Here is an 11,580-nt window from a genome sequence, read left to right as displayed (position 1 = left end):
TTTTTAGTAAAGACAGGGTTTCACTATGTTGGCCAGACTGGTCTCAAACTCCTGAACTCAGGTGATCCACCCACCTCGGCCTCCCAAAGTGCTGAGATTACAGACATGAGCCACTGTGCCTGGTCCCTATTTATAAATTCCCAGGCACCATCTGGGAGGTACTGGCTTAGCAGACTGAGGCAGGACCGACTCAGGGGAAGCTGAATGCCTGGAGTCGGGTACCAGAGAGCCTCTGGGCAAGAAGAGGACAACCAAGAACACAGAGTCAGGAGGGGGAAAGGAATCCGCAGGGCAGTATAGAGCGTGAGTAAAAGCCTATGTTTATGGAGCCCCAAACACCTAGGTTTGAATCCTGGTTCTGCTACTTACTGTGTAATCTTGCATATATTACTGAATCTCTCTGAGCCTAATACTCCTCATTGAAAAAATGAAGAGTTACTTCATGGGGCTGCTGGGAGAATGAAAATGAGATAACAATAGTGATATATTCAGCAGAGAACCTTGTATGTGGCAAGCGCTCAATTAATGACAGCCACATAGTCACTGAGGTGGTGGTGATGTCATTATAAGACTATTATTATTAACAGGATTGCCACTCTGGGCTGCTGAGATGTTGGCCACCACACTGCTGTTCCTTAAAGCAGCAGGGGAGAAGGTGGGGGGCTGCATTTCTGAAGCTGTTTCTGCACAGTTTGCCCCTCTGCCTTCTGCTAACATCTCTTCCATCTCACAGACAACAGTCTCCAAGATTACAGAATGACTAAAAGTGACCGCTCCTTCTTGGAATTTACAAAGTTTTCTTTTTTAAAAAAGAACAGTTTAACCCTCATTGACTGAGACATGATAACTCTATTTATAGGCTAAAAGTCTGGCCAGAAGTTTGCTTTTTCACTGTAGCTGGGGGAAAAAAGAAGGTTGCTAAGCCAGCATAAACAAACTTTCACACAGTCGCTTACTATTGAGGAGAATCAGCTTCAAGATCTTCAGAAATGTCTGTTTTATACCGTATAAACAACTAGAATTTAGACAGGGAAGGCAGCCCTTAGGCTAGGCTTTGATAGGTCTATCATAAATAATTCTAGTTCCAAATTCTGAATTAAAACCAAACAAAAAAAAAAAACCCAGTGGTAAAAACAAACTTCTCCCCAGGAGAGAGACTCTGGAAAGATGGCTCAGATTTCTTAGTAATGTTGTTTCTTAATGCATATTAACATCTACAGGTAGAGCCTCCACTCAGTGCCAATCTGTCTTGAATGCCTTTCTTTGAAAGGCATACATCTTTCCTATGTTAAGAAGGATGTGCACAGAGCGCAGGGCCACCTACTGGGCAGCACGGGGCTGGAGCAGCACCACGGACAGGGCTGATGAGGCCCTGCCGGAGCTGACAGACAACATGAAAACAACAAATCAAGGATTAAGAAATCCAGAGACTCTCTTGAAATGGTTAAAACAAACAAACAAACAAACAAACAAAAAAAACCCTCAAAACCAAAATCCTGTGATTATTTAAAATGATCTAGCTCAAATGTTTCCTTCACTTGTAAGAAGCCTTGATCTAATTGAACACATCAGTGATCTATGCCTGGATATGTCATCTAGGCAGGAGTGGGGGCGTGAGATGGAATTTACCCTATTTTTAAAAGATCTCCAGGGAGGATGTCTTTTTAGAAACTTGTGTTAAAGTCTAATCATCTTTGCTATTAATTTTTTAATGTCCAATCTAATTTTTTCCTTTTTATTTTTTAAGACTATTTCTTCCTTTCGGTCTCTGAAAATTAAAAAGTAGTAAGGTTTGCTTCTAAATTACATGTGACAAGTTATCATGACATCCCTTACTGTTTATGCCTCTATGCAAAAGAAATCCAGTTCCTTCATATGCTGGACTCAATGCATGCCAAAAATCAGACATGATCGTCAGCAGCGATTGCTAGGTGTGGTGGCTGATGACACGGGAGCTCTGGCTGTGCAGCCATGAAACCTTGTCTTTGGACCAACAACCTAGCTGACTGTGGAAGCTGTGGGTGCTGCCTGTGGCAGGCCTAAGGCAGTCTTCCAGTCCGATGGGAGCCACTGTTCCCCTCCACAGGACTTCTTCAAGTGGGCCTTCCTTTGCCTATGTCCGTGGGATGCTGTGCCTTCTGCATGCTCTGTGCTTTTTGCCTTAAACGAAACTCTTATCTTACGAGTTTGGCTGGGTTCACAAGTCCAAATGAAGCACAAATCAAAAATTGCAACTAGTCAAAATTATTCTGAAAAAACTCCCTAACTCAACTCAGTCAGTTGTTTTTTCACCAATGCTTGTGTGTAATCAGTACCATGAGACAGAAAGACTGGGCTCTCTACACCAAATAGACTCTTCTTGGCCTTGAGGAAGTCACTGATCAGAATTAAATTATCAGCTTTTAGTTCTGCAAGTCTGGGTTTATTTGGTAGACCTTTCTTTTCATTCAAAATAGGCCCCAGGCATGAAATGGTTGGAAACCAATTGCTGGGCCATATGAGAGACCAAAAATGGACTATGGTATTTTAACTGTATCCAACACATCCCAGTGTGTCATCTCATATATGACTGATCAATAAGAGTTTGGTGAATGATCAAATGAATAACTTCATCAATGATGAGAAGGGCTGAGAGGGATGGTCTGCTGAGTTGATTAGAGCAGAGACGTATCAAGATTGTGGCACCAGCATTCATCCCTAAGAATGAACTCTGGCTCCATAGTCCAAAGCCTTCACTCATCAGTGTTTCCAGGTATTACTGAGGACCCACTGTGTGCCGGCAAGGTTTTCTGTGGCATTCTGGACGCATGCCATCACAACTGCCCCCACACTGGACACAGTAAGCTGAAGTGGCCTTGCTGAACTCTCTGCCACCCACTATAATGACTCAGCTTCCCTGAGTCACTGCTCAACCACCAGCATCAGGTGACCACCTCAGGTACAAAGCCTTGGGTAGTTGGGTAAAGGCAGCTTTTACCAGAGCCCCACATGTTCAAAGCATTATAACTAAGCTAACACTGGCTACCCTGTTAATCATGTAAACCCTAGGGGAATAGGACTAAAATACCATCTGGATAGACACCGGTGATACAGTCAGCAAGGAGTGAGACAACACCACAAAACACAAGGTTAGAGGGAAGCAAATGACTGAGAAGCAGCCCTTAGCCACCAGAAAAAACCCCAAGGTAAAAAAGAAAGTAGCAGCACCAGTACAAAGAGAGGCACACAATTTTCCTTTAATTACCTTCAGACTTAGGACTAGGAGTAGATGCAGGAAACTGGTAGGTGGGAGTGTAAGGATTGTCCTCTGTAGCAGAGAAAAGCAGTGGATTTTGAAACTATCCACCAGGAAGTAGAGGAAGTGACAAATCCCAATTGACTCTTTTGAATGACTGATTACCTATTTTAGTGTTATTAAAGCACACGGGCATCACACTTAAAAATAGATTAATGAATTAGGAAGGATTTAGTTATTTTAACATAGCACATCATGCAAATGAGTGAAATAAAATTTTCACCAGCCAAAAACGACTATGAAAACAAAATCTAAAAGCCCAAATCTTATGCCTACAATGGAACTATAAGAATTAATTTAAAGCTCGGACAACAGATATGCTGTCTAAGTTTATGGTACCTTCAGAAGTTTGCTGGATTTCAGGAAGTTCAGGGAATTTGTACGTAGGGAAATAAGGGTTTTCTTCAGGAGTGTCTAGGCAGAGGAGCAGGTTTGGGAGAGAGAATAGAGGAAGATACAAATGGAGAGAATAAACGAGTAGGAATCCACATACAAGTTAGGCTCCTTGAATTCTGGAACATACTAAGCTTCACTAGTGATATGAAAGAAATTCAAACTGCTTTTAAAAATCCAGTCCTTTTGCCTGAATTACCGAGACACATCGAAAGAGACAATACCATTACTCTCCTTAGACAAAGAATTCCCATGAACAGGCTCCAATGGGCAAGAAACATTTAACATAAAGCTTCAGGCTCTTACTTTTGATAGGCAAGAAATATTAAGTATGATAATAAATAGTATGTAATAAACATGCTATCCTAAAATGTTTTTTTAAATCAAAGCTTGTGTTGTGGACATTCGGCAAACAAGTAGATCATTAATTTTTCAAATACCTCTGCCTACCATTAAGGCAGGTAGTTTTGTTTAGCACCTATAATTTAGGTTAAGAACTATAACGTGAGAAGACCAAAGCCGCCTGTGGGGCAAAATTACATATTTTGCACATTTACATGCATTCATATCTCTGCAATTAGACTTCCAAAGCAGGGTCTAAAGGTGAGAGAGTCACAGATTGCAAGAGGAAATGGGCAGTGACTTCAGGAAGTGATGAGTGGAGATGACCCCATCTGATCACAGAAATCCAAGCATTTAGTTTCACCACTGTGACCACGCTCATCCACCCAATCACAGTGGATTTACTCTTGACTTGGAAATGCTAAACGCCTCAATATTTGGAGCCCTTCGATATTGAGAAATAGTTTGAACAGGGGCACACCCAGGTTCACTTTGAACCCAGAGGGAGTTAATTAACAGTGATGCTAGCTGGTGTTTGCAGCTCATCAGACAGATTGGGCTTAGGTGGGAACACTGACCAGAACACTTTCTCTTTACCTTCATGTGTCATCCACGCCAGGCAGCCAGACTGGATTTGGGTAAGGGGAAGGGCAGGATGCTCTGCCCGTGGGAGGAGTAGTACCCTTCCCATGGTGCAGGTACATCCCGCCTATCAGCTGACTGGTGGCACAGACAGCAATGGGAGCCGGTAGGGTCATGTCCTGCCCAAGCACTGGCCTGCGATTCTCCATGCTGGGTCACCTGCTGATTGCCCAGCCGGCATCTGATTTGGAAGCGCTGCTCTTTCAGCTTGAGCGGGCTCTGGTGTGTCAGCTCCTGACTGACTCTCAGGGCTACCTGCCAAGGGCTGGCTCTCAGCTGGGGAAGATTGTTGTTCATATTAACACAGCCTGAGAGGCGTACTATAAATTCTACTTCACAAGGCCAAATGTGTTCCCCTTTAGACCCTGTGACATCCTCTGGAGGAAGGGAAGCAGAACAAACACAGAAAGGTACATGATTGGTCCAAGGTTACCTGAGTGCTTGGGGGACTCAATCCAGGTGAGAATTTTTTTTTTTTTTTTTTTAGACAGTTTCACTCTTGTTGCCTAGGCTGGAGTGCAATGGCGCAATCTTGGCTCACCGCAACCTCCGCCTCCTGGGTTCAAGTGATTCTCCTGCCTCAGTCTCCAAGTAGCTGGGATTACAGGCATGCGCCACCACGCCTGGCTAATTTTGTATTTTCAGTAGAGATAGGGTTTCTCCATGTTGGTCAGACTGGTCTCGAACTCCCAACCTCAGGCGATCCACCCGCCTCAGCCTCCCAAAGTGCTGGGATTACAGGCTTGAGCCACCGTGCCCAGTCAGAGAACAGTGCTCTTAATTCCCAGTTTGGTGCGTTCTCAACTCACTCTGCCCACAAGGCAGTCATGGGCTGACACAGGGAGATGTACCTAAAGCTGGAAGCAGGTGGGAGATGGAGCTGCTCACATCCCAGGCAAACAGATGCTGGAGCACAGGCACAGTGCTGGGCTCAGCCTGCTGCATTCCACATCTGGGAGGGAGGATTTGAGAGCAGATCTCAAATTCCAACTCTGAGGCAGGCACACAAGTGCTTCCTCCCTATGTTCTGAAGGTACATGGCTGGGCTCAGGCAGACCAGTACCTAATGAGGTCCAACTGTAGGATCCAGCCTTCTGGCATCCTAGCAAAGTGAGTTCAGGCCCACAAAACAGTGTATTGCCACATAGCACAGCACAGCTTCTACAAATGAAAATCAGTACCTCTGTTTAGTTTGTGGATCTGTTTAAACATAGTCTTGTACCAGTCTTTTGATCTCTCAGTGTTCTGTAGAAAAATAAAGGCAAAGAGAAAAATTAAATGAGTATCTTGACACATTTCAGACCTCCTATGATTTCAAAATCAAAATGGAAAGTAATGATATCTGAATTCAAAACTCAGCCACATTTACCTTTTTTAAAAAGGCAAAACTTTTTAGAAAGAGAAAACCAAGGGTCCCAAACCTCAGTCTACAGAGTAATATTTGGCTGAAAGGATACAGAGTTTGAAAACAGTGGATGACGATACACTTGAAAAGTATCCATTTTTAAATATTTTAAATTTTATTTTTAGAGAGAATCCCTCTGTACATAGACTGTGCCAAACTGAAGGAAAGTCTCCTAGAAATATAAGAGACAAAGGATATTTGCTCACCATGCTGTGCTACCACCCATTCTAGATTATTCAATAGCGACGTATCCGAGTCACCTTGCATAGGGCCAGATTTAGAATGCATACATTAAAACATAACTCATTACGGCATCCACTGCCAGAGTTTTCACCCTAACTACAAAGTTGGAATGGCTGGGTTTTTTTTTTTTTTTTTTTTTTAAGATAAAAAGAAAACAAGGAAGGTGACAGATAGGTGGCTAGATATTTTCACTCCCACTTTACAGAAGAGAAAATGAGATACAGAATGACAAAGCAAACTGCCCAAAGTCACAGAGCTGATGAGAAGGTGAGTGGAAGGGCCATCCAACACAACGGTTAGTGGGTAAGGGTTTGGGAGTCAGACAGACCATTCTGTCACCCACAAGCTGTGCAATCTTGGATGAGTAACAAATCCCTCTGAGTCCCTGTTTCCTCATCTATAAGATGGAAATGATATTAGTATCCATTACTCACTCGGGTGAGTGATGCTTAAATGAGATAATGTACTCAGCAAATGGCAGTTGTGATTTCTCTTAGGAATAACACTCCTTCTATATTACTGCTTAGGACCAGAGAAGAGTTATTTTGAGGCTTAGCCCACTGTGGTTTCTATTGGCCTCCTCCAAAAGGACACATTTGTTAAATGGAATTCACAGTGGAACATATTGCAGGCAATGGTCTGATAGACACACGGAAAAGAACGGAATTCACCCGAATCCAGTTCCAAAAGTTGCTCAGCTTTATGTTAAATGTTTCTTGCCCATTGGAGCCTGTTCCCTGGAATTCCTTAGGGCCTGCAGGACTGGTAAGCCTGTGTTGCCGGGGAGAGCTGGGTCAGGGATGCCACAAGACCTACTCTGTCCTGGAGGCATGGCTGGTGGAATCCATTCTGAGGTTCCCTTAGTGTTCCCTACTCACTAGGGATGACACGTGATCTCCCATCCAGGGAGATCTTCTTCCTGAACCTGTCAATAGGGACCTTGGGCCTCCCACTCTCCCCAGGATTGTCTAACCCTAGACCAGGAATTTCTCAACATGCTTCACACAGAACAATAATGAAGGAAGACTGTCCATAACATTGTCCCTAGAACACTCCATACTCAAAGCCTCTGCAAAGTTCTATAGCAGAGAAATCTCTCTGACTTGGTCCCACTCAGCTTTTCCTCACATTTACTTGACCACGAAATGCTTTATTCATAGGACTTATAACATCCAACACCCACTTTGGGAAAAGCTGTTGTACACCAAGTCTGGAGCACAGCTCCTGGGGGCTCTGGCACTCATGGGACTTATAGAGATGATGGTGTGATGGGGTTCACATGTACTCAGGGTGTACACTTGTCACAGCTTAAGATGAAGCCTAAGAAGGACCTCTAAGTATACCCGGAGTGGGATGCCCACTTCATCCATGGAAACATCGCTTAGGTCCTGAGCGCTCTTCACCACCCGCCTACTGTCATCCTTTGTTCTTTTTTCAGCAGCCCTGCCAGGTGAGGTGGGTTTTTCCTGGGTTGGTGCTGAGTCCTGCTCTCCCACTCTTCTTTCTGAGACAGGATCTGGAAATGAAAAGCAATTGTTAGCTGAAGCTCTTTTGGTAGCGGCAAAGCAAAACACTCCTGAACAGGCTAGCTGGGGGGAAGTGTATCTGCTAATTCTCAACTGGAATTAGTTCTGCGTAGAGCAGGGGTCAGCAAACTTTGGCCCATGGGCTGGTTTTACTGGAACATAACCATGCCGATTCCCTTACGTATTATTTATGGATGCTTTTGCACTACTATGGCTGAGCTGAGTAGCTGTGACAGAAACCATATGGCCTGCAAAGTCTAAAATATTTATTATCTGGTCCTTAAAAAAAAAAAAAAAAAGGCTTGCCAACAGTGTGATCAGAGCTTTGCAGAGAGGTATGCACATCGTGCTCTGGTCAACTGAGTAGTTCTGACTGTTTTAGAAATTCAGGAACAGGTAGAATCACAGGAGGGGGCTAAACATTACTTGAAAGTTTTTGATTTCTCTTGATGTAGTCACTTAACTTTTCTGTGCCTCAGTTTTCCCATCCAAAAACAGGGATAATACTTCTATTAGCAAGCTCACAGCAATGTGGTCAGAGGAGTTATCAGGGTAACTTATGCCAAAGTGTTCAGGAAGCTGTACATTTCTAAGTGTACATTATAGATTATTTTTGTTCAAGATTGGAAGTTATAGACCACTAATAAAGATACCAGATATGATCTACAGATTATAAAATTACTTAATAGAATCTGGCTTCCAAGCTATGACATTTATTTATTGGGCAGACATTGCGCTCTGCCTTGTGGACATGAAGGTGAGCATTCCAGAATCTTAGCCTCAGGGAGCTTACAGTCTAGTGGGCAGAAAACCAAGTGAGCCAGCAATGAGAATGCAAGGGTGACAAGGCCTGACTCTCAGAAGAGAAGCCAACCGACCCACAGGAAATGAAGGGTGCTCCACAGGAACAGCTTAAATAAATGCTTGAGGGCCTCTGGACTACTGGGCTAATTATGTGCCAAGCAATGCACTAAACTCTTCATATACATTCTCTCATTTTATCCTCCCAAAGATCTATGAGGAAGAAACTATTATCACTTCTTTTTTTTTTTTAATAATTGAAGGATCAATACACAGAGAAGTTAAAGTACTCTGCCTGGGGCCACATAACCAGCTCGTGGCCAAGCTGTGATGTGGCCTAATGTCCACCTGACTCTAGCAGTCCTCTCTGAACCACATCCTGTCTTGCCTCCTTCAAAGATGGTACTAAGGTTTCAAGTCTGGGAGCCTGGCCTCATTCAAGGAGAAGTTAGAATTGGGTTGGGAAAGGGAGAAATGGCTGCTTCCATTTGGACCATGGTAACTCTGAGAAGACAGCAAGATACTCAAGTAGGAATGCCCTAGAGACCCCTGGAGGAAATATGGAGGGGCCCAGGTGAGACACCCTGACAGGAGTACAACTTTGGAGGCATCAGACCAAAAGTGATGGCTGATGCCAGGGAGATGGCAGAGCTCAGCGGGGGACAGAAGCAAGGGCAGAGTGAAGCACTAAAGTCATGCATGGAAGGACACCACAGTTATAGCTGCAAGGCAAAAGAATCCCCAAAGGGATGCAAAGTCATCCGAGGGACAGGAGATGAACCAGGAAAGTACACAAGGTACCAGCGAACCAGGAAAGACAGAACACCAAGAAGTGGGTGGTTAAATGTCTCAAAAAAAAAAAAAAAAACCCAGAAATTGAAGCAGAGGAGGAGGCGGCATTAGATTAGGCAAGAGAGAAGTCACAGGAACACTCTGAGGGAGCAACTTCAGGAGGGCAGTGGGGGTGGGTGCCAGATTGCAGGGAAAGGGTTGAAGGTATGAGCAGGAAGTTGGGGGAGTGAGTGGGGAGTTCAGCACAGAGGAAGGAGTGTGCTAGATGGTAATTCAGGAGTTCAAAAGATTAGGGGCAAAAAGGTTTAAGCCGGCTGGGTGCCGTGGCTCATGCCTCTCAACACATTGGGAGGCTAAGGCAAGAGGATTCCTTGAACCTAGGAGTTCAAGACCAACCTGGGTAACATAGCGAGACCCCATCACTACAAAAAATTAAAAAATTAGCCAGGCACATGCCTGTTGTTCCAGCTCTTGGAAGGCTGAGTCGGGAGGATCTCCTGAGCCTGGGAGTTTGAAGCTGCAGTAAGCCATGATCATGCCACTACACTTCAGCCTCAGCAATAAAGCAAGACTCTGTCTCAAAAATAAATAATAATAAAAAAGTTTAGGCCAAGAGAGCCTAAAATCCTATCAGTGAGAGTGAGGCCCATGAGGTAGGGATGAAGGGCATCAAGATGTGCTGTGGCAATTAGTAAGTGCTCAGTTAAAACCTGCTTATTGATTGACTGCGGACAGGTTCTAGTCTTTGAAAAAGGAAAAGGTGCAGACTGCTGACTGGGGGGACTACACTTGGGTGAAAAGGAAGAACATGAGGACACATGCAAAGTTGTGAGAAAGTCAGAGATGTCTGTGAGTGGAGGAGATGCTGGAGAAGTGGGGGAAACAATGACTTCAGCATGCTAAGGTTTTACAACTTTCAGTCTCCTCCATGGGGAGACTGCCTACAGCCAGATGATTTCTAAGCTTAGTAAGTGCTTCAGAAAGCCTGATCCCTGGCATTATCACTGTCAATGTCGAATGATGTTAAGACCAGATTGGCTTTATGGAATGAATTCTCATGCTCCCAGAAAATTCCAACGTGAGGCCAAGGATTTGGCAGGAAGCCTGGAAGTGTAGAGGGATTTCAAGTCACCCAAGTCTACCCTTAATATGGCTCTGCTGAGCATTCTCCTCCCACCTGGAAGGGCCTTCTGTTGAACGTGAGCAGAAAAGAGGCTGAGTTCAAGCTCAGTCTTACATGGTGATTTAAGATCATGGTGAGGATCACAGACATGCCATTCTCAGGGTCAGGGCAGGTGGCTCTAACAACAATCACACTTGAGTGCAAAAAATCAGGCTGATAGTTCATGGATTTCTCCTAAAGCTGTCAGAGTCCTTTTGATCTACAAAATTTAGCCCTGAATTGTTTTACTTGAGAAGCTTGTGGTCATGTGACTCATCATTGAGTGGATTTCAATATAGACTCATCATTGAGTGGATTTCAATATACAGAGAGTCCCTGAAGAAAAAGTGTCACTTTATATCATGAAAACCCAAAGTGACACTTAACTGTACCATGCAGGTGACAGGATCAGGCGTTGCCATCCGTATTACAATGAGGGCTTGCTGTTTTCTCAGCAGGAAAATGACGATCCTTCACATGACATCCTGGGGGCATTTCCTTCTAGTCTTTTTTTTTCTAATTACACAGGGTCTTGTTCTCTTACCCAGGCTGAAGTGCAGTGACATGATCACGGCTCACTGCACCCTCGACCTCCCTGAGCTCAGGTGATCCTCCCACCTTTGCCTCCCAAGTAGCTTGGACTACAGGTGTGCACCACCACATCTGGCTAGTATTTTGTGTTTTTTTCTGGAGATGAGGTTTTGCCATATTGCCCAGGCTGGTCTCAAACTCCTAAGCTCAAGCAATCTGCCCATCTCTGCCTCCTAACTGCCCGCCTCTGCCTCCAGAAGTGTTGGGATTACACGTATGAGTCACTGCGCCTGGCCCCAGCTAATTTTTTGTATTTTTTTTATAGAGACGGGGTTTCACCATGTTGCCCAGGCTGGTCTCAAACTCCTGAGCTCAGGCAATCTGCCCACCTTGGCCTCCCAAAATGTTGGGATTACAGGTGTGAGGCACTGCAAATCTAGCCTCCTTC

At 44.4% G+C, this 11,580-nt stretch overlaps 1 protein-coding gene across 5 annotated transcripts in view; it reads right to left on the bottom strand.

The window, feature by feature from the left end:
* SORBS1 (sorbin and SH3 domain containing 1) overlaps positions 1-11,580 on the bottom strand; it is a 253,714-nt gene that overhangs the window by 80,897 nt on the left and 161,237 nt on the right. For 4 of the 5 annotated variants that reach the window (XM_011963923.1, XM_011963926.1, XM_011963925.1 and 1 more), the window contains 2 exons: positions 7,664-7,836; positions 5,854-5,917 (listed from right to left, as the gene is read on the bottom strand). In XM_011963923.1, the coding sequence (XP_011819313.1) occupies positions 5,854-5,917; positions 7,664-7,836 (237 nt within the window). Of the gene's footprint in view, positions 1-3,244; positions 3,308-3,634; positions 3,710-5,853; positions 5,918-7,663; positions 7,837-11,580 lie in introns of all 5 variants that reach the window. The other variant, XM_011963922.1, reaches the window with a different exon arrangement.

The sequence above is a fragment of the Colobus angolensis genome, unplaced genomic scaffold (assembly GCF_000951035.1).
Source record: "Colobus angolensis palliatus isolate OR3802 unplaced genomic scaffold, Cang.pa_1.0 Scaffold630, whole genome shotgun sequence".
NCBI lineage: Eukaryota > Metazoa > Chordata > Mammalia > Primates > Cercopithecidae > Colobus > Colobus angolensis.
This window is presented reverse-complemented; position numbering and strand designations above follow the sequence as displayed.